Source organism: Rattus rattus, chromosome 8 (genome assembly GCF_011064425.1).
Source record: "Rattus rattus isolate New Zealand chromosome 8, Rrattus_CSIRO_v1, whole genome shotgun sequence".
Classification (NCBI taxonomy): domain Eukaryota; kingdom Metazoa; phylum Chordata; class Mammalia; order Rodentia; family Muridae; genus Rattus; species Rattus rattus.
Window position 1 is genome coordinate 39,492,804 of NC_046161.1, and position 23,098 is coordinate 39,515,901.

General features: G+C 44.6%; 3 protein-coding genes across 5 annotated transcripts in view; 1 reads left to right on the forward strand and 2 right to left on the reverse strand.

Annotated features, from left to right (window-relative positions):
- Ube4a (ubiquitination factor E4A) overlaps window positions 1–8,161 on the reverse strand; it is a 42,369-nt gene extending 34,208 nt beyond the window's left edge. For 2 of the 3 annotated variants that reach the window (XM_032911447.1, XM_032911449.1), the window contains exons 1-3: window positions 8,052–8,161; window positions 5,799–5,895; window positions 1,177–1,338 (exon numbers count right to left, since the gene is read on the reverse strand). In XM_032911447.1, coding sequence (XP_032767338.1) covers window positions 1,177–1,297 — 121 coding nt within the window. In that variant the 5' untranslated portion in view covers window positions 1,298–1,338; window positions 5,799–5,895; window positions 8,052–8,161. Of the gene's footprint in view, window positions 1–1,176; window positions 1,339–5,798; window positions 5,896–8,051 lie in introns of those variants that run through there. The other variant, XM_032911450.1, reaches the window with a different exon arrangement.
- A 3,081-nt stretch (window positions 8,162–11,242) lies between these two features.
- Window positions 11,243–17,104, reverse strand: Cd3g (CD3g molecule). Its single transcript, XM_032910376.1, has 6 exons — window positions 16,978–17,104; window positions 15,784–15,807; window positions 14,484–14,711; window positions 13,864–13,995; window positions 11,728–11,771; window positions 11,243–11,326 (listed from the first exon to the last, which is right to left on the reverse strand). The coding sequence occupies exons 1-6, from the start codon at window positions 17,030–17,032 to the stop codon at window positions 11,261–11,263; spliced, it is 549 nt and encodes a 182-aa protein (XP_032766267.1). The 5' UTR covers window positions 17,033–17,104; the 3' UTR covers window positions 11,243–11,260.
- Window positions 17,105–18,484: 1,380 nt separating this feature from the next.
- Window positions 18,485–23,098, forward strand: Cd3d (CD3d molecule). The gene is made up of 5 exons (XM_032910455.1): window positions 18,485–18,623; window positions 21,572–21,790; window positions 22,201–22,332; window positions 22,718–22,761; window positions 22,953–23,098. Exons 1-5 carry the CDS (start codon window positions 18,569–18,571, stop codon window positions 23,022–23,024), a joined length of 522 nt encoding a protein of 173 aa, XP_032766346.1. The 5' UTR covers window positions 18,485–18,568; the 3' UTR covers window positions 23,025–23,098.

Consider the following 23,098-nt stretch of genomic DNA (forward strand, 5'->3'; position numbering starts at 1 on the left):
CAGCCAGTTAAAAAGCCGTGCACTTATTTTCTTTCGCTTTATCTATAGCCTTCCTTCCTCCATCCATCTTGCTTTTCTTCTGTTTATTCAACCCCAATCATGAAGCAAGGCCAAAGCTGAGCCACGCCCCTGAACTCTATACTTTGTAGATAAACGTAAGGGAAAACGTAAACTATTTCTTCTTTTATTAAAATAAAAAACACTATTTTTGGGAAAAGGGTGGTCATTTCTATTTTTAAAGATTATAACTCAGGCTGGAGAGATGGCGCAGTGGTTAGGAGCACTGGCTGCTCTTCTAGAGGACCAGTTTCAATTCCCAGCAACCGCATGGTGGCTCATAACCACCTCTAATGGGATCTGGTGTCCATTTCTGGCATTCAGGGATACATGAACATAGAGTATGTATGTATATATAGTAAAATAAATCTTTTAAAAAAAAGAGATTATGACTCTCCCAGGGACAATGTGCTTTAGAAACGTGAATACTAGAATTAATACATCAACAGAAAGAAGCTGTACTTGATCTTAAATTCAGTTCCATACGAGGAAAGCCATTTTTCTGGCTAGTGAGAGATTATTCTGAGTTTTGTTTTTCTTCATTTAAAGCAAAGGATTCAATCCTCAGCAGTCTGTTCTGACAGCAGTAAGCTACAAAGGGAGACACTGAGCAGAACCAAAGTTACACTTCACCTGAGAGGTCTTTTAAAGTGCTGGAATTGACAACTCTTCTTTGGTCAGAAAACATTTCTGGCTTATATCTGGTTTCTACAACTGTATGCAGCCTATTTACCACACCACCTTGGTTTCCTATGTTAAAAAGCTAGTAACAGACCTTTCCCCCGCCTTGACTAAACAACTCGACAGCTTTGGGATCACAACTGGCTAGGTGTCCTGTGGACCCACCTGTTAGACAGTCTCTTTTTATGTGAGTGAGAAGACAGGAGGGGGGAAGGCCCCAAACAAAATGAGCCACGACAACTAACATCAAACCAACTTTTGCTTTCACCAACAGAGACAGACAGACAGATGGATGGACGGATGGTAAAAGCAAAACAACTTCGGCCCCAAACTTAAGTTCTAATTGTGGTTTATTTCCTAAAGAATCCTTCCTCAGGAAGATCTGGGCAGACCTGGTTCTAGGACGGGGCATCTGCTGCTATTGGCTCCTCTACTTACCAGACTGCTGTTTCAGCTGCTCTTTGTGGATTGCTGCAAACTGCTTGGCATCAGCCAGGGAGCCAAAAAGAGCAGCAAAGGGGTTACTTGAGATGTTGTTGTTATTCTCCTGGTCTGTCATTTCACTTTAAGGTATCCTCCATCCAGCCCTAGGGGGAGCAGCTATGCAAAGGACAGGAATTAGACTCAGAAAGGCAGATGACAGATGACACAATCACTGTAATATCCCCACCACTGTGTCTTTTCCCATCTCTTGAATACTATGCTTTGGAGTAAGACATGCCAATTCCTGTTCCCAAACTCAAGACATATTTGGCAAGGTAGTTACCAGCTTACCAACTGGACACAGCTAAAACTTAAAAGGCTTAACAGAGAGTGACTGCACTGATGGGCTGCCAGGTCTCCATTTCCTATACCTTGAAGAAAACAGGCTAAACAAAAGAACTACTTCTATTTCCCATTAAATGTAGCACTGTGACAGGACAAAAATTATGGATTCCCCATAAGATTTTAAGCTAGCAGACTAATTTTCATTCACATGGGGAGAACAAGGTGGCACTTGTCATATTATGTAGATGAGGAGGACCTTGAACTCCTAATCCTTCTGCCTCCACCTAGGCGCTAGGATGACAATCATGCCTGACTTGACATTCAGGTTTGGAATACTGAATCAAGGTCAGAGTCAGATTAGCTGTTAGGTTTGTGGGTCTTTCATCCATATTAAATAACCTAATTCTACTTATAGGTTTCAAACTACAGATGTGGGACTGGAGAGATGAGTCAGCGACTTTCTGCATCGGCTACTCTTCTAGAAGCCTTAGTTAGGTTCAGCTCCCTGCTGTCTGTAACTCCAGTCCCCGGCGTCAGATGCTCTCTTCTGGCCTCCATAGGCATAGATGCAGGCAAAACACCATACACATAAACTTAAATAAACTTAAATAGTTAATACAGTTAAAGGGACAGGATTTCATCACATAGCTTAGGTTGGCCTTGAATTCATGCTCCTCCTGTCTCAGCCTTTGGAGCGTAAGGGTTACCGGCATGTATCATGTCTTACTAGTCTTTGTTTGACCTTATAGTAATTTTTACTGCTTATTTTTTATTTTATATTCAAGAAACAAATTCAATTGTGAGGTAGACTGTCTAACATAAAATAGATAAACCACCTCAAAGATGAGGGGATAGGACTAAAGGAGAAAGAACATTTGATCTACATCTAGTTAATTCATTAATTGGTCTGTATGTTAAGACAGGGCCTCACTATAAAGCTGAAGCTTCCCTGGAACTCGATGGCTCGCCTCAAACATATGATGCTCCTGCCTCTGCCTCTGGAGCCCTAGAGTTATAGGAGTGCATTACCATTGCATGGTCTTCCCAAGGCTGGCCTGAATTTGTGAACCTTCAGTTCATTCTTCATAGAATCACACTTACAAAAGCTAATACAGGTTGGAGAAGTTAGCCTTAATCACTGGAGGAAGAGAGTTTGTATCACTTCTTGGCACTTCTGAGCTATTTCCATCATTTGTTTCATGGCCTCTGCTATTTTTCCTGCATAAGAGCTAAAAGCTAATTAGCTAGTGACAGCCAGCCAGGCCAGGCTCCTCTCAGGATGGTGCAGGGCTTTCCTACTCCAGGGAAACCATCTGCTAGATACTGCTTTACTTCTTTCTTTCTTTCTATAATGTATATAACTGCATTTAATAAAAATTATTATATTTTATGTTAGAATTAACAGTTCTTGAGAGGACTTTCATCTATGCAATCAGAGAATAAGTTGAGTTCTCCCTTGATTCATGCGATGCCATCCTGAACTATCCCATTGTTGGCAAGCTACCACTGTCCCCCTACCCCAGGTATCCTGTAATCTAGAAGACAGCAGGAAGTATAGTGAATTTTTGTTATTTTGGCTTCAGAATATCACCACCTTTTCCCTCAATACAATACACTTAAGTTTTCCCTCTGAGTATCAATTCCACTCAAGACATATGTTCAGATCTCATCCGCAAGCTCCCGGAAGGAGCAGAGAGGACAAAGTGACGGATCCAAGAGTGGGCCAAAACTCTACAAGGCTTATGGGAACTGTAAACAATGTCTTTGGGCTGAATCTGTAGAGAAGGGAACTCTTGCTTCTTTAGTTGCTAGGTCAGCAAAACACAAGCCTAGAGTCGCCATCTTTACACCACCTACAAGATTCCTAACTCCAAATGAAGCCAACCGCACAGGAAAACAATATTTTAGACTTTTCAGTTATAAGAGTCAACAATAAAAGTTTGAGGCACGGGGCTGGGGATTTAGCTCAGTGGTAGAGCGCTTACCTAGGAAGCGCAAGCCCCTGGGTTCGGTCCCCAGCTCCAAAAAAAAAAAACCAAAAAAAAAAAAAAAAAAAAAGTTTGAGGCACACATATATGCAGGCAAATTCCATAATGACATGAGCCACTGTGAAGTCTGTATACATGTACATGTGCGTAGAGGGATATAAGTGTGTGGCAACAAAACTACACGTGTGAAGCATCTGTGCGTGTGTGGCATACATGTATGCAAGTATGGAGGCCAATGGAGGATGCTGGGGATCTCCCTCTGTCACTCTCCTTATTCCCTTGAGACAGGGTCTTACTGAACCTGGGGCAAAGATGACAGCCAGCTAGCACTACCAATCCTCCTGTCTCTACTCCCCATAGTGCTAGGGTTACAGGTATACATGTGGACACATCTAACGCTTTATGTGGGTGTTGAGGATGTGAACTCAGGTTCTGTTTGTGTGTCAGTAGCTCTTATCCACCCACTAAGTCGAGTCTCCCTGTGTAGCCCAGGCTGGATGTTCAGTGATCCTTCATCTCAGTCTCCAAGTGCTAAGATTATAGGCAGGTATCGCAATGCCTGGCTCGAATTATTTTATATTTTTAAAAATATAAATGAATGATCCAGATCATTAGATAGGAGACAATGATCTGCATCATATATATAAAAAGAAAGCCGAGAGCCAGGAACACAGATAATAGGACAAAGATTCTCAAAACTATCAAGAGTTTAGTGTCACTAATGGCATCGTTTCCTTCTTAATTCTATACTCTTCCATTATACAAAGAAGCTAACTTTTTTTCTTTTCTTTTCTTTTTTTTTCCGGAGCTGAGGACCGAACCCAGGGCCTTGCGCTTGCTAGGCAAGCGCTCTACCACTGAGCTAAATCCCCAACCTAACTTTTTTTCTTTTATTGGATTTTTTTAATTTAAATTTTAGATATTATCCCCTTTCCTGGTTTCCCCTCCAGAAAACCACTAATCCATCCCTTTCCCCCTGCTTCTATGAGGGTGCTTCCTCACCACCCCCAACTCCCTCCCACCTCCCCGCCCTGACATTTCCCTACACTGGGGCATCAAGTCTTGACAGGACTAAGGGTCTCTTCTCCCATTGAGCCTGACAAGGTCATCCTCTGCTACATAGGCGGCTGGAGCCATAGGTCCCTGTGTACTCTTTGGTTAGTGGTTTAGTCCCTGGGAGCTCTAGCTGGTTGATATTGTTGTTCTTTTGGGGTTACAAACCCCTTCAGCTCCTTCAGTCTTTTCTCTAACACAAGCTAACTTTCTATTACATCTTTCCCCTGCTTATAATGGAATTTTAAAACTTCTACAATGCACTCCTGGCAGATCAACTTTGCTAGCCTTTAGGACCCTTGAGGACAAATTCATATCTGATTATTCTTTCTTCTGTGTCTGAATCTATCCTCCAAACCACAACGTTTAAGCAAATGTTCACGGAGTGTCTTAGTCTTCCAAGTGATTACTCCTGAGCTGCGTGTAACCACATCATTACTCAAAATCTACTTCAAGGTACAGACTTATTACATCTGGAGATGCGGCAGCAGGTCAGGCGCTCAGGCCAGACATTGGCTCTTCAGGACCTGTGCATGTATAGAATGGAGAATGAAAATGAGCCTGTTGTCACCTCAAATGCTGCTTTAACTGTCAGCTTTAACTGTCAACTTAACAGACTCTAGAGTCATCAGAGGGGAAAGCCTTGAGATTGCCCAGATCAGATACTTCTTTGGCGGAATTGTCTTGACTGATAATTGATGCAGGAGGGCTCAGTCCCCATGAGCGACACTGTTTCCTGGGTAGGTGGTCCTGGGATGTATAAGGAAGCTAGCTACTGGGGCTGGAGATGGCTCAGTGGTTAAGAACACTCATTGCTCTTCCAGAGGTCCTGAGTTCAATTCCCAGCAACCACAAGGTGGCTGGCAACCTCTTCTGGTATGTCTGAAGGCAGTGACAATGCACTCATCTACATAAAATAAGTAAGTCAGTCTTACAAAACAGAAAGAAAGAAAGAAAGCTAAGCACCAGCCAGCCCACAGCATCCCTCCAGTTTGCGCTTCAAGGTCTTGCTTGAATTCTTGCCCTGACTTGCCTCAGTGATGGGCTGTGACCTTCAAGTGCACAAATAACCCTTTTCCTCCTTTGAGTTGCTTTTGCTTTATAACGACAACAGAAAGAAGACTAGAAAGACTGTTACAAACAAAACAAGGTTTTGCCTACCCCGCTGAAATCATCTTTCTTACATTTACTTAAAACCAGTACAGAGAATTTCCTTCTTTAGAAGCAAGGCTAAATCGTGTGACAACTTACAGGAAAAAAGGAGGGTTGATCGGTCACCTGTTGAGAACCTCGGTGGAGATCCCAGGTTAGACTTAGTCATTGAGCTTACACATGAAAATAAAAGTACCTAGAGAGAAAAGAGACGTCTGGTGAAATGGACCCTTGATATCTGGTTTGGCTTAATACTCACTTTACCTGTTTTAAATTTCCCACCTTGAGTTGAGTGGTGCGTACTGCAATCCTTGCATTTGGGAAGTGGGAACAGGAGGATCTTGATGTCAAGGCCGGCCTGGGCTACACAGTGAGACTCTGACTCAGAAGTAAGTAAGGGGTTGAAGAAATGGCTCTTTCGGAGAGTTTACTGCTCTATCAGAGGACCAGAGTTTGCACCCCAGTACCTAAAACAGGGCAGCTCGCAAATGCCTGCAATTCCAACTCTGAGGAACCTGACAACTCCCTCTGCTCTCTGTGGGCATCCACACACTCTTACAGATACACATCCATAAATAAATTCTTTAATAAAAAAGCAAAAAAGAGATGGAGGGAGTAAATGAGGAAAGGAAAGAGGTAGGGGGGGGGAGGGAGGGAAGAGGAGAGAGAAGGAGGTGGAGATGGAGGAGAGGAGGGAGGGAGAGGAGAGGGGAGAGGGAGAGGGAGAGGGAGGGAGAGGGAGAGGGAGAGGAGAGGGAGAGGAGAGGAGAGAAATGGCTCAGTGGTTAGGAGCACTTGCTGCTCTTTTAAAGGACCAGAGAATTTAGTTTCTAGCACTCACGTTAGTCAGCTTACAGCTTTCTGTAACTACAGTTCTTGGGGATCCAATACCCTTTACTTTTGTGGGCATTTGCATACATACAGCATGCACACACAGAAACACATATGTACATATAGGTAAAACTAAAGAATTCTTTTCAAAGAGAAACAGTAATGATAATAAAAACAAATCCCTTGTTTTCAGTTGCCACACCCATACCACACCCACTCTCTTGTTAGCTTTTGGGGTGGCACAAATACCAGCTCCCCAAAGCCTTTGGATTTGATTCATCTTTGGTTAGTAATTTATTTCTATATCCCTGCTGCAAAAGTCTACATATCTAAGAAGTGTCTACCAGTGGACCCATCAAATTCTCTCATTCTCTCTTGATTCAAAGTTTTACTTAAATAGAGTGCTGCTAATCCTTTAAGGCCACTATTGGTTCCTGTGAGCTTACAGATATTTAAGATCATAGACATGGTCCAGTTTTAAAGTAGAACTATAGATAACACTGAAAAACAGATGGCTAAAGCCAAGCTCTATGGGTAAGGTGGGGTGGAGTCCTGTGCTAGAGTACTTAGTATGTAGGAAGGCTTGGGTTCTAACCCCAGCAACCTCCTACCCCAAGCCCAAATTAAGCTGTATTAAATCATACCCCATAAAGTCTCTATTTTGGAATTTAAAAATATTCCCAAAGCAACATATGTACCTGGGAATACCTTCAGTGCTACATTGCGTGTCGTAATATAAATCCTTGCAATACCTTTATCTGCAAGCTAGGATCTCATCAGGTGAAACACATACATGCCCGGAAACAAAACAGAACACAACAAAATAAACAAAACCGCCTCCAACAAAACCTGGCATTCCGTCTTGGGTCCTATTTTATCTCACATTGTCTTCTCTCTGAGATCAAAAAAAGTCAATGACATTGAGACTAAACCAATTCTTACTCTAGGAGATAAAAATGGATCAAAAAATAACAACACTAAAGACCAAACTTCTGAGTTGTGGTGAAAAATGACTTCTCGACCCAAGAAAAACTCGAGCAGAATCCAGAAGAGCTACAGCTGCGAACCCATCACTCGCCTTAAACGCCAACATCTTGCTACATGCGCTCTATTGGTTTGATTACTATGACTCGAGCTTCATTTTGTCTCTTTGGCATCTGGCACTGTCGTTCACTCTTCACATTTATTCTTTGGGTTCAGTAAGAGATTCGTAGGCAGGAGGGAGACCCACCCACCCTGCGCCAGGTCCTAGATAAAAGAAGTCAAAAGACAGCCACAGTCCACACTCGGGCCTTTTCTAGCAGGGACTTGGCAAAGAAGAGGGAAATGTGCAGAGCCACCGGATGCTGCAGCACGGTAAAGGTTTCCAGATTAGACAGGGTCGAAGTCCAAGAGGGACCTAGGTCAGGCAAGCACTGGAGAACAGCAAGCATGCAGAGGTCTGGACTGGCAATTGTTTTGGAGAAAACCCGGGCCCACAGTCTTAAGACTCTCCTCCCGTCAAGATACCCTCCCTCTTACCAGAGCCTGGAAGGGCAGGAACGACACCTCAGAGCTACAGCGACCAAAAGGTTCTCACTTCCGACTCAGCAAGGCAACCGGAGCTGACATCATCGCTGAGCGCCGAGCCTGTTGGATCTCTACCTCGCGCCGGAAGTAGGGCGTTGTGGGTCCTCTTCCACTAATGACAGGCAAAACACGGATGAGGCGCACGCGCACGCTTGCTGGCAGCTAGCAGGGGGGCGGGCCGGAAGTGGCTTTGGGATTGGGCTAGGCAGCAGGGCGGGGCGGGGCGGGGCAGGGCTGGCGATGGCTTCGTATGTTTTGGAGTTTTGTGGAATATGAGGCTGGACCTTGGAAATCCATCTCTTGAGGGCCGATACAATATTGTGGTCTCTGGCTCTGCACACAGACTGTGGCTTTCTGCTATTTTACGCTCCCACCGGTCCTATGGTTTTTTTGGAGCCCTTTCACTCTTCTCGGCTTAGAAGCTGTTAATAATACCAACAATTACAATGTATAAGAAGTTTTGAGCAGGTATTAGGTGCCAGGCAGTGTGCTATTTTGAGTTGGACTTAGGTTTATTTATACAACGGTAGCAGTATACATCCTACAAATCTGGTTGATTCTTAGTTTTTAATTTTTAAAAATTTTATGAGCGTTGATCGATGTTTTGCCTGTATGTATGTCTGCGTGAGGGTGTCAGATCCCCTGGATATGGAGTTACAGACAGTTGTGAGCTGCCATGTGGGTGCTGGGAATTGAATCTGGGTCCCCTGGAAGAGCAGCCAGTGTTCTTTTGAGCCATTTCTCCAGCCTTGGTTCTTAGTTTTAATAAGGGAAATGAAAATTAAAACTAGAGTGGGACACGATAGGGCATGTTATAATTCTAGCACTTGGGATGTAGAGGCAGGAGAATTGGGCATCCAAGGTCATTCTCTGCTATCCAGTGAGTTGGGGCTAACCTAGGGTTACTTTAAACCAACCAACCAACCAACCAAAAACCTACCCTATTCTGAGATACCCTCTTTAAAAATCATATTGGCACAGCAAGAGATTGACAACATAGACAGTAGGAGTAACATAGGAGTAACAGGCACCTGTTTTGCTGTACTTGGTAGTGTATATCTGTATAACTGCTATGAAGTGAGATTTAGTTTAATTAAATTACAGGTTTAGATATTTTCCAACTATGCCTTTTATTCCTAATTTATTCCTAATACTTTACACATGTTCAAAGTGACATTTATTGTTAAAGCTAAAACAAAGCCCTAACAACAAAAAAAAATAAAAACAAACAAACAAACAAACAAACCAAGACAGAAGACAATGTTGTCTCAGACATGGTCCCCCAAATGCAACAAAACCTATAAAACGGAATTCATCAAAAAGACTTTTGCATTTCAAAAGTCACCATTAAGGAAGTGAAGTTGGGGCAAAGATTAATATTGTATGTCATGTAAAAAGCGACTGCTTCGAGCTGAAGGGACGGCTCAGCGGTTAAGAGCGCTGACTGCTTTTCCAAAGGAGGCAGGGTTCAAATTCCAATGTGTGCCTAGCAGCTCCCAACACTAACTCCAGTCTTAGGAATACAATGCCCTCTTCTGGCCACCCTTGGCTCTGCATGTGTGTCCTGCAAAGACAGACCTACGGCCCAAACGTCATATACACAAAATAAAAATAGTACAAAATAAATATTGACGTGGCTATATTGAAGTAGTGGCAAATATTGTTGAAGATTAAAGATTCATAAAAACAAAAAGCTGTCATGTTGGTAGGGATGTAAAACGATGCTGTAAGTTTAGAAAAGAATTTGGCAGTTTCTTTAAGAGCTAAACGTGAATTCGTCCTATGATCTGGCAATTCTTCATTCCTAGGCCTTTACTCCAGAGAAATGAAATTATAGTTGCACAAAGAGCCTTGCAGGCTTGGCTGTGGTGGCGCAAGCCTTTAAGTCTAGCACTTGGGAGACAGAGGCAGATGAATCTCTGTGAGTTCAGGACCAGCCTGGTTTACAAAGAGAGTTCCAGGATAGCTAGGGCTACACAGAGAAACTGAGTCTTGAAAAAAAAAACCAAACCGAAACCCAAACAGAACATTGCAAAAGAATGCTCACTGAGGCAAGGGATGAAAGCATCCAGATGTCCTTGACTGGGAAATGGACAAGCAGTGGATGGCCCACAAAATGGCTTCTCAGCAACAAGCAACAAAATACATGTATACTAGGCTAGCTAGATAACAAGACCCTGCTCTAAGAGGTGAAAAACAAGCTAAAGATTTATAAAGATAACCTCACAACATAGATGAGCCCAGGAAACTTGCTAAAAGACACAGCGGCTTCAAATTATACAATTTTCTACAGAGTAAAGGAAAAGGAAACTTGAAGACACAGATTTGTGCCTACTTGGGGTTGAGAGTCAGCACAAGGGTCATTAAAATGGTAAGGATATCTTCAACTTGAATTACGATGGGGCGAATTTACTAAAAACGACTGAAAACAGGTGAAATCACTTAAAATAGGTAAATATTATCATACATCAGTTATATAACATACAAGTTTTATTCTTACAGTTTTTATTTTATGGGCTTGATGTTTGCCAGCACACATGTGTATCACATGTATGCCTGGTGCCTTATGAGGTCAGAAGAGGAATTAGATTCCTGGGACTGGAATTATATACTATTCTAAGCCACCATGGGGGTGCTCTTAACTGCTGAGCCATTTCTCCAGCTCAATGCAATTTTTTTAATGACAATATTTGGGGGGGGTATCTGGGAATCGCAGAAAAAACCACTCAAACACTGATCTCAGTCAAATAGGGATGGTTTATTACTTATCACACTGAGTGAGGGTGGGTACCAGTGCCATCAGGTAGATCATAGCCAAGGTCGATGATGTAATAGGCAAGACAGTCCTTCGTCACAAAGGAAATCTGTGGACGTTTGAGAGAACTTAATGAGGCTAAGAATAATTTTCAGCATCCGTGACTTGAGGTCCTGCTTTCAGAGGACTTACAGATACATGCAGCACACAGCACCCATTCATTCTTAAGTCTAGGCAGTCAGTCCTGGTACCAGCGTCTTTAAAAAAGAGACTCCACAGTCAACTCCCGCCCTTTCCCATCCTTATTAGAAAGAGATTGATCAGCAACTAGGAAACATGAAGACCATGCAGAGGCACTGCCCTGATCAGTGATGAGGAACCCACTTACTCTGAATTCCTGCTGAGTTCACTTCTTCCTCACTTGGTTTCCTTGGAGACGGCTGTACTGTTCATATTCCCGGTCCTTGAGGGGCTGAAGAGGACAGCAGCAGCATCAACTCATTGCTCTATCCATCATTAATTAATATGAAGCATGGTAATTGACTATTTTTATGAACAAAACCTTGGGATGGCTGCTTCACAGCTCTAGGAGCCAAAAACGAATGAGGAGAGGAAGACCACATGGAGTTTCCTTGGGTGGTTCTCTCAGTCAGTGCGTTCTTGAGCTTTTACCCCCACGAGATCCTCATCCCTGTCTCTTAGCCTTTCTCTTTATTTCTCTCCCATGCTATCCCACACAGCGACCATTGTGTTGTGTGGCGTGCCATAATTAGCATCTCATCCCTGCAGTAGCTCTCCAAATAACTTGCCTCCAGGCCCAGAGATCCACCCCAACCGACCACAGTACTGTTTTTCTCATCCCTGCTTCTTTACCTGGTAGACCTGTTCATTTTGCAACAGAGTCTGCTTGTCTGAAGCTGCAGAAAAAAATAGAGAAAATATATATTCAAAGACAGAATGATAATAAATTGAATTATTCACATAATAATTCTGGATAGAAAAGGTAGCAGAAGAATACGGACCACTTCCAAAAGTCAAAAGAAACTACACACAAGAATATATACGGCGCAAGTCCATTTCTACAAAACTAGAATGAAGCAAAACAGCTCTGTGGTCAGGATAGTGCTTATGCTTAGGGACAGGTGGTGGCTGGAAGTGACCATCAGTGGGACATCTATGGTGTTGGTAATGTGCTGTCTCTTAAACTGTCAGATGCATGAGTACATTTACTTTGTTCATTTTTTAAAGCTATATTCTTATGGTTCACTTTTCTATATGTAGACTTCTTCTGGAAGGACTGGGGGTGTAGATCACTTGGTTGAGTGTTTATCATGTGTGAGATCATGAGTTTGAGGCCCGACACTGCATATACTGGGTTTTATAGCATATACTTGTGAACTGGAAGCTTGAGGTCATCTTCAGCTACATAAAACTCTCTCTCTCATTTTAAAGAATGTTTTTCTTTCTTCTTTCTTTCTTTTTTTTTTTGGGACAGGATCTCACAATGTAGCCCTGGCTGACCTGGAGCTCTCTATGTAGATCAGTCTAACCTTAAACTTAAAGTGATCCTCCTGTCTCAGCTTCCCAAGTGCTAGGATTGTAGATGTGAGCCTGAGTGCTAGGGTTGTAGATTGGCTTCAATAAAGAAGTTTGTATTTTTGAGACAGGGTTTCATGACATAATCCTTATCTGGCCTGAAACTTGATATATAGATAACACTGGCCTTAAACTCACAGAAATCCCTCTGCCTCTACCTCTGGAGTGTTGGAATTAAAGGTGTGTGCCATTATGCCTGTCTTCAGCATAGCATTAAAACAGATAGATAGATAGATAGATAGATAGATAGATAGATAGATAGATAGATAGATAGGCAGGCAGGCAGACAGGCAGAAAGGCAGACAGGCAGACTGATAGACAGGGAGGAAGAGCATGGTAACTCATGTCTCTAATCTCAGTCCTTGGGAAGAACACCACAGATTTGAATCAGCCTGAGCTACACAATGAGTTCTACCGAGGGCTACTGTATGGAATCCTGTCTCAGAAAACAATAACAACAGCAACAGAAAAGAAAAAGAAAAAGAAAAGAAGAAGAAAAAGAAAAAGGAAAAGGAAAAGGAAAAGGAAAAGAAAGGCCAAATTTTAGGCCAGGCAAATATTCTGGGATAATCGGAAATGCCTTTCTTATCATACTTCCTATCCCACAGAGACATAAGGTCATCGATTATTTTAATTCACAATATGCACTGACTCAGTCTCCCCACTGGCTCTATTTTGACAAGAAGGGAGGCAAGGGTTTAGTTGGTCCTATCTCTCAGAGAAGGACATTCTTTTACTTCTTGTATCTTCCAGTACACGGACATGATCTCAAGGCTTCACACATAACATGTAACACTGAGCTATATCCCCAGCTTGTTTGCTTGCTTGCTTGTTTGTTTATTGAGACAGGATCTCCTGTAGCCTAGTGACTTTGCATTCACTACATAGTCTTGTACGACCTTGAGCTTTGGATCTTCCAGTCTTTGCCGCTCAAATACTGGGATTCCAGGGTTATGACACCATGCCAAGTTTTATTCAGTGCTAGGGTCTGAATCCAGCGCTTGATCAAGCTAATTAGGTGTTCTTCTAACAGAGCTACATCTCCAGCTCCCCCCTCGGCCATTTCAGACAGGCTCTTATGTAGACCAGGCTGGCCTCAAACTCTGTATGTAGCTGAAGATAACCTTGACTTTCTGATTCTCTAGCCCCTGTGTCGTGAGGGTTGGGATGGTAGGTATATGCACCACATCTGGTTAAACTGGTTCTGATGCATTGGACCTTAGGCATCCTGCAAACCAGGTAAGCACTTTACTAACTGAAGTATATCTCCAGGCCCCAGCCTTTTACAAATTTTATTTTAAGACAGGGTATGGCTCTGTTGCCTTGGCAGGCCTTGAACTCAGGGCCCTCCTGCTTCAGCCTCCCGAGTGCCTAGGATTACAAGCAAGTACCACCACATCTAGCTTCTTTTACCTCTTGACTGGCGAACTCCATCCTGTCCAGCAATGAAGTATACACCAACAGCAAGGAAGAAAATGCTGATGATTTCAGCGAAGATAAAGCCGGACACAGTGCCCATATTTAGCTCAACACAGTTCTCACACACTGTGGGGAACAAGGCAAAGGGCAGAGGCAGACCTCTTTCAGGATGGAAGGCAATTCTTGCATGCTCTTGTCCTCCTGCCCACCAGCACTAATGCCTCCCTCCTGGGCAGCAGGCGCCTCCTTCCAGTTTTCATCTTTGGAAAGTCGCTGGAAGTCTAAACAAGTCTACAATCAGGAGCTAGGTGGGGAAGGAATACCTGCTCTCCACTTTCTACAGCCCTTCTCTCCTCCATGTTTCGCATCAATCCCGGGTCCCCTCCTCCTAACTGACTTATGCTCTAATCCATGAGGTCCACCCAAAGGTTAAGCAGGTTGTACAGGGATATGATTCTTTAAGGAGCTGTAGACTGGTTGATATAAAACACAGTCTAGCCACTATTCCCACAGATCACTGCTCAGCATCAATTCCCGCCTGTCCTGGATGGTAAGGCCCCCAGAACAGTAAGTACTGCTGGCTTCCCAGCAGACATAGCGAAGGGGTCACATACGTCTGTAGTACACTTGCAGGAGCTTCGACTTCTTCTTTGCTCCTTGGCACTGATACATGCCTCGAGGGTCTTTGGCACCGTTGCCCAGATTCCACGTGCTTTTAGTTGCATTTGGAGGACTTATTCTGTGCCCGTCTTTAAGCCATGTGATAGTCTTCTCATTCAAGTCACAAGTCAGAAGTACAGAGCCATCTCCTTGGCTATCATCCACTTTTACCAAATGCTTTTCTGAAAAGGGAAAAATTGTGGCTCTGTTACGGGTCTTCGTAATTGACAGGAAGAGATCATTAGAACACCTTTGTTTCGTTCTTTCTTTCTGTTTTTCTTTCTTTCTGTTCTCCTTCCTTCCTTTCTTTCTTTCTTTCTTTCTCTTTCTATCTAGCTTTCTTTCTTTCTAACTAGCTTGCTCTTTCTTTCTTCCTTCCTTCCTTCCTTCCTTCCTTCCTTCCTTTCTTTCTTTCTTTCTTTCTTTCTTTCTTTCTTTCTTTCTTTCTTTGAGACAGGGTTTCTCTGTGTAGCCCTGGTTGTCCTGGAACTCACTTTGTAGACCTGTCTGGCCTTGAACTCACAGAGATCCTCCTGCCATTGCCTCCCAGTGCTGGGATTAAAGAGCATCTCCAGCTGTTAACGTGCATACAAATCACATGTGGATCACGCTAGAATTTCAGGTCTTATTTAGTGGTTCTGGGGACTGAGACCTGTTATTAACACACTCCTGGGTGATGCTAATGATGCTGGCTCACATATTTTTGAGTCATGACTCACTTCTACTGCAAGAACCAGACAATTCACTGCTGAGGTCCAGGAAAGCTGCCCAGAATGGGTCCTAGTAGGACATTGCTTTGGTTGATAGTGGAAATGTCAGTTATTCACTTCATCTTTTCAAAATTGTTCCCTTTCTAAATCACAAGACTATTGCTTTAAAAAAAAAAGAATGAATGAGTGAATGTGTTTGTGTGTATATGTGTGTGTGTGTGTGTGTGTGAGAGAGAGAGAGAGAGAGAGAGAGGGAGAGAGAGAGAGAGAGAGAGAGAGAGAGAGAGAGAGAGAGAGAGAGAGAGAGAGATGTAGAGAGATGCTACAGAGGGACAGAGGAGAGGGTGGATATTCTAGAACTGGAGTAGCAGGCAGTCGTGAGCCATCCCATGTAGATGCTAGAAACTGAACGTAGGTCCTCTGGAAGAGTGGGAAGTTCTCCTGACTTCTGAGCCAGCTCTTCCTCCCCTGAGACCACTGTAGGAAGCCATACTTCTGTGGAGTTCTTCAGAATTTGAGAATAGAGAGAAACCATTTCTCTTACCTTGTTTTTGCTGGGCCACGGTGCCTGTAAAAACAGAAGAAAGAGAAAGGATCAGCTGGGCACAGAGTCGTTCTGGTGGGCCAGGGCATTTGTGTGATCATGTGAGGTCAGGATTGAGAGAGATGCTAATCGGCGGCCATGGCTGTGTCTGTGCTTCTTTCCTGGATGTAGCCCGAATTACCAAATTGAATCACACTGTGTTTAATCGAACATGACTGTGATCTTTGGTCTACCTTTCTGGGTGGGGCTTCCTTCCTTCTTTGCTTCCTTCTCCCCTCTTCCTTCCTCCTTCCCTTCCTTCCTCCTTTTCTTTCTCTTTCTTTCTTTCTTTCTTTCTTTCTTTCTTTCTTTCTTTCTTTCTTTCTTTCTTTCCTTCCTTCCTTCTTTCTTAAGATTTACCTTATTTTTAGTTGTGTGTATCTGTGCATAGACGTCAGAACGAGACCATGTGTGCATGAGAATTCAGCTTCTTGTGGAGGCCAGAGGCGTAAGATCTCCTGGAGCTGGCGTTGACCTCTCCAGACTCCGAACTCTTGAGAACAGAGGAGGCCTTTGTTTATCTTTTTACTCTGGAGTCTCAGATATCTGGATCTCACCAGGCTTGTTGAGCAGCTAAGCAGCTTTGTGGACAAATAGTCCTTGGGTCCATCGTATACAGCCTTTTCTCCCAATTTCCTTATCTGGGCTGGGCTGTGTGTGTGTGTGTGTGTGTGTGTGTGTGTGTGTGTGTGTGCGTGTGTCTAAATGACCAGAATGTGGTGATTTCTCGAGGATGGCTGGCCTACAAGGAAGCCCAGGAATCCACCATCAGCCTCTGCCTTCCTACTGCTGACGTGATTAAAGAATGTGGCCCACACTCTCATTTGCAGTGGCTTCTAGGGACCGAAGTCTTGCAGCAAATGTCTAACTGCCTGAGCTGTCACTCCGGCTGCACTTGCTCTTTTCAGCTACTTTCACGTCTAAGATGGCGGCAGCGAAATCCTCTCCCCAGCCAATTTAGCCCTCTGGACCCTGTGCTTCTTTCCAGCACAGAGCAGGTGGAGGCTTCATTTTTTGCCTCTGCTTTTTTGACTTCTAAGATGACAGGTGAAGATGGCTCAAGGTTCATGAGGATTCCAATAACCCTGCCTCCCTGCTCAGGCCTTCTTCTCATGAGCCTTCCCAATGCGGTCAGACACTCGAGTAAACTCTTACCTTGAAGAAGAGAGATCACCAGGAAGAGGCCAGCCAAACCCTTCCCCTGCTCCATGTTAGTTTCTTTGCTTCTCCAGTAGAAGTGTCGAGAGTTCCTTAGTAGCCGGCCAACCAGCCACCCAGCCACCCAGCCTGTGCAGCAGCTGCCTGGCTCCGCCCAGCATCCGTTGAGCTGGGTCTCTGAGTAGAGGCAACACCAGGTGTCCCCAGCCTCTACTGCAGAGTGTGGGGAGCAGGGGCCCCAGCAGGGGTGCTGATGCCCTGGCATATCTCTTGTTTTCTCTTCCTGTTGTTAAGGCTTGCAGGAAAGCAGGTGGCAGGGAGTGAGAGTGAGGGTTCTAGATTCCCACTTGGAAACCCCTTTACCCCTAGAACCTCTATGCATAATGGGTTGAAGACTCCTCTGAGACTTTTTCTTCATGACAGTGACAAGTGTCCCTGCCTGTAGTTCTTGCTAGGACTGGACTTGTTTGTCACTTGATCCCAGAGCTCATAGATTTAGGCAGGACTTTTAGGCTGGAGTTCTGAATGGAAAAGCATCTTAGAGTAGACCTTCCTTAAGAGACTTTTGCCATTGTTCTTTTGAGAACATCTAAACGGTACCTACCTGGAAGAAAACATCCCAATGGGATAAGTAGCTTATTTCTTGGTGCATGGCTGTGGGCTAGTTCCAGGGTATCAGGCTATTTTCTTCTTTAACCAGTCAACACAGAAAAGAAATTCTCAGACTTTCTATGTGACATCAGGCACAAAGGATAATTTTGTCCACAGACAGATGACCTTCTGACTACAACAGTGTGGAAAGTTAGATTCCCACAGCCCATGATAGAAAATGTCTATTGTCTCCTGGGGAGGCTCAATTCAATATTATTAAGAAGACTCATACTGAGAGGGCTTGATGTGGCAGGGATCATGGAAACACTTCTCCCCAAGTCCTTAAAGTGATGTTGAGGGAGACAAACTCTGAGACACTGTGTGTGGTGCCATGGGTACAATGTGCTGGACCTAGGATTCAGATGTCTGGCTGAGAGGGTACTCAAATCCATCTTCCCACTGGCTAGAAGCAGCTTGATGTGGTGTCCCAGAGAGTCCTGTGAAGGGTTCTGAGACTCGACAGAAACGAGAGGAACTGCTAATGTGGCTTGTGTAATGGGCTCATAGCTTCTCTCAGTGGATCTGAAGAGGTGGCACACTTTCTTGTTCATGGGTAAAAGTAGTTGTGTTGTCAGTAGGAAGCCCAAAATTTACTTTGTTTCCAGTGACCCAGGAAAGGCTATTCTAAATTTCCTTACATCTAGAATTCGGAATCAACTTCCCTCATATTCTCTGCCCTGCCTCATCCCAAACTCTCTGCTCCAGAAAGAGCAATCTGTGCCTGTTCGTGTCTTACTCTACCCCTAGCCCACTCTTGCCTTGACAGCTTTATATCATCAAAGGCAGAAGAAGGTAGAGAGGCAGAGTTCTTCTAGCCCCTCCCCCACTCTTCCTTTCTCTGAATACCCATGAGTCTGTTGACGGAGGGGAGTGCTCGCTCACCCAGGCTGGTCGTCCGGTGACTTGCCTCTATTCCGTGGATGAGTCCCTGTGGAAGATGGAGCACAATGGGATTCTGGTTAGTCTGATACTGGCTACTGTTCTCCCCCAAGGTAAGTGAGACATCTTCAGTTGTGTGGAGGATGGACCCGAGAAGGGCATTATTACTGAGAGAAGTCCACTGGAAAGTGCATCTCAGTTTACCAGGCTGGGGACGATAGAAGGTTGAGGCTAGGGGATAAGAAGCAAGCATTTGGCTTTGACCTACTCCAGCCAAGGCTCACATTGGTTTTGATGGTGTCTCCAAACTCTTTGGACCAGACATCTGTAAGAAATGGTTCCACATTGCATGTCCCTAGGCCTAAGACTAGTAAAGGAAGAAGTTATACCCATTGCCCCGTCTAAGGCAAATGGCCTCTTGGAGTAGGATTCTTGGTCATGTGACCACCTGGAGCCACAGCTCAGAATTTAGGAGTAATCTTTAAGAGAAATATTAGCTTTAGCTGAATGGGAAGGACAGCGGGAGGATATGTTATATTTAAGTCCGGAAGTGCCAACTCTTTCTCTGTCTGCTTTTAAAACAGAAAAGTGGGCTGGGTAGATAGTGCAGGGGCAGGTCTCTAGGAGTGCAAAAACAAAACAAACAAACAAAAAAACCCGAAGACAAACAAACTCCAAAACAACCCTGCAAAGCTCACATCTCAGAACTCAGCAGTCCCAGGAAAACTGGGTCAAATGGTTACCCTAAGAGCTGTCCTGGCCACCAGAGATTTCTACAGGAAGTAACTCCAAAGAAGACGGGACTTTAAGAGGAGAAAATGATATACACCTGTCTTCTCTAGCATACTCATATATATTCCTGCTTCAGAGGCAGGAGCAGCCATTTTGGCGTTTTCTGGAGGATGCTCTTGTGTTCAAATGGGTGACTAAGTAATGAAGCGCAGTGACACACAGGCTCCAGGTGAGGCTGACTGTAGATGTGGCAGTGCCCTCTGGGCTGTGAGGACGTTCTCAGGCTTTCTGGGAAGGCTCAGTGTGGTTATTTCTAGTTCACTCCGACTCCCACCTGTCCCACGAGACTTGACGTATATGGAGCCTCAGGCATAGAGTTGATGCATATTGGTGGTCCTTTCTCCTTAAGCAAGCATGGAAAAGACAGTAAAAATTATAGGGGCACAGGAGCCACTCACCCCAGAAAGTAGTTGAAGGCTCTCACTAGGTAAGCTTTGAGAATTTCAGCACAATTCACATTGGCTGTGAAAGTGGCTCTCATGCTACTCTTTCCCCGGTATGGGTATTTTACATTACAACAGTAACACACCAGGCCTAACGCCTGAGTGAACTCGACCTTGGGCAGGGCCTCGTTCCTCTCTAGAACATTTCCTAAGACCCTCACAAATAAGACTACTTGCTTTGTTTACCGTGAAGATCTCCTGCCTCTGGCATCCCTAACTCTAAACATTTGTTCGGTCAATTGTAACCCTGTTTGATGCCCATACCAACCACTCCGTGAACTAATTCATTTAGGTTTCTTAGCAACTCTGGGGATAAGAACCTCAAAACCCTCCAAAATGGTGTATATAGCTGTTGTAGAGAAGTGATGCATCACTCACTCCTTGGGAAGCCATTCTGGAGTGCCTCTCTTAACACTCATGCTTAAAATCTATATTAAAATACCCTTCTATTAATAGAATATAAATAAATTATATTAAGATCAACCCAGCTCATCTTAAAGTTTTCTGTTCAAGAAGATCTGGGTTTTACTTAAGTTTCCTCAAAGATTAAAGAAACTCCTCAGGCTGTTGCTGGTAACAGCATCTGTGTCCAGCCGCCTCTGACAGAACTACCAAACTACTTTTTCCCTCCCTTTTGAGATGGGAATCTCACTCATGCTGTAGCCCAGGCTGTCTTGGAACTCATTATGTAGCCTAGGTTGGCCTTGCTATCTCAGGCCTTCTCCTGTCTCAGCCTTCCAAGGGATGAGATTCCACATGCGAGTCACGGTGCCAGTAACTATATATACATTATATGTTATTATATATTATATATATGCAGTGCTGGAGATCAACTCTAGGGCATTTCATATGTCTCTGCCATTGGGTTATGTTCCCAGAGAATCTTCTTACATGGGATCACTAGGCTGGTAATTCATTACAGCTCCTCTCTGCCACAGGGGTCACTCTTTCATAGTGAGTGTCTCATTACCCTGGCAGACACTGGGACAGAGACAACAGAGAAGAGGACGAGAAGTTACAGTGAGAAAGTTATTGGCTAGGAAGAGGAATTAGAAGCCTTTAGGATAAGAGGCACAATCTCCAGGCTAAGAATATCCTCTGCCTTCTCAGGTCTCTTGGGGACCCCAGCAGTCAAACCGGTGGTCTAAACTTAATTTCAGGAAGGTTCTCGGATCAACACAGCTTCATGGTTTTTGCTTTTGCCCCCAAATCCCTCAGGATCTGTGTCCTAGTTTGAATTCTGTTGTTGTAATAAAAGACTTTGCTTGGAAGCCACTTAGCAGAGGAAAGGATTTATTTGGTTACAATTTCAGGTCAGTCTATCATTCAGAGAAGTCAGGTCAGAAACGCAATCAGGAGTACAAAGTAGCAACCATGGAAGGATGGGCTTCCTGGCGCCTTTGCTGGTTCATGCCTATACTGCTAGCTTTCTTAAACAGCCCAGACCCACCTGCCAGGGAATGGTGCTGCCCTCAGTGGTCTGGGCTCCTCCGGCATTAATTAAGGCAATTAAAACAAACTCTTACAGACATATCCGCAGGGCCTATGTAATGTAGGTGATCCCTCAATTAGAGACTCTTCTTCAGGTGACTCTAGGCTGACAGTTAAAGCTAATTTGGACAATCTGCTTGGACTAATCTGCTAATTTGGTTTTCCCCATGCCCTCCATGAACCTGTAGTTCTGGAGAACTTCCTGAAGACTCTCTCTAGTTGCTCCTGCCCCTTTCACTAGGCATCGTATCCCTTACCACACAAATGGTCCGTAAGTATGCCCTTCAGCAGAACAATGAGAAAGCTGCCTCTGACTATGGCATCTTTCTTGTCAGGGAGCCCCTTCAAGATAGAAGTGGTTGAATATGAGGACAAAGTGTTTGTGAATTGCAACACCAGCATCAGGCATCTAGATGGATCAGTGGAAAGATGGTTGACCAAAAATAAATCACTCATCTTGGGCAAAGGCATCCTGGACCCACGAGGGATGTATATGTGTAATGGGACAGAGGAGCTGGCGACGAAGGTGTCGACTGTTCAAGTATATTACCGAAGTATGTGCTCCTGGGCCCACTGGGATGTGTGCACGGGCCCTGTGGGTGTGGGAACATTCTGGCTAAAAGCAGATGGTGGCAAACCAATTTACAAAGGGCACTCATGGTGGTAGGAACCAGATGTGTCCGGGAGTGCTTCAGAATCGGGGAGAGTTTAACTGAGTAAGGCAGAACAGCAGGGCCTGGCTTGTTACTGCTGGCCAGGAGAGGAGCTTAACCCACTTTTCAGTTAAAGCCCCACGAAGGTGACGTGCCTTCAGCAATTCCTTGGGATAAGGGCAGAGGTGGAAATAGCAAGGTCTTTACAGTCTCACTGATGTGTGCGTCTTGGAACGGGAGAGCCTAGGGTCTGTCTAGGATCAGAGATGGTTCCGTGACCTTGAATACTCTCTTCCTCCTCTCCCCAACAGTGTGCCAGAACTGTGTGGAGCTGGACTCAGCCACCATGGCTGGTGTCATCATCACTGATCTCATCGCCACTCTGCTCCTGGCTTTGGGGGTCTACTGCTTTGCCGGCCATGAGACCGGAAGGCTTTCTGGGGGTCAGTTAGTAGGACTTCCCCTCCCTCTCTCTTCCTCTTTCCCTCTCCCTCTCTCTCTCTCTTCTTCTTTTCCCCCTCCCCCCAACCCGTGTGTGTGTGTGTGTGTGTGTGTGTGTGTGTGTGTGTGTGTGTGTGCGTGCGCGTGTGCTGAAAGATGGGGATGGTGGTAGGGCTGGCATCATCTGGAAGTTTCTCTGACAATGTGTTAGGCACTCATAATGTACTACAGGGCGTTGAGAGAACTTGTATGTCTGTGATACCCATGCAGACTTCTGAGGGTAAGAGAGGGTGTGACTGACTTCAGAGCCTACCCACCCCTGCAGCGTTCATAGGTCTCTGCATCTCACCTTCCCAGCTCCCAGTAACTTTCTATCCTTGCTTCTAGCTGTTGACACTCAAGTCCTGTTGAAGAACGAGCAGCTCTATCAGGTAAGCCCTGAGGGAGGTGGCAAAAATGGGAGAAAGGAGTGAAGACTAAGAGACCTGACCAAGAGACCTGACTATAGGGGTTGTGACATGTGTGGGGAGTCCTGAGGGTCGGGGAGGAGGAAGGGTCGGCTTATCCCTGGATCTCTGGAGAAGAGTTCAGATGTGATCGAGTGCCCTGCTTCTCATCTCAGCCTCTTCGAGATCGCGATGATGCCCAGTACAGCCGTCTTGGAGGGAACTGGCCCCGGAACAAAAGGTCTTGAGACGGAGGTTTCTCCGAGTGCTATATCAACGGTGCCTTCCCCTTGTGCTCAACCAATAAAGATGTGTTCCTTCA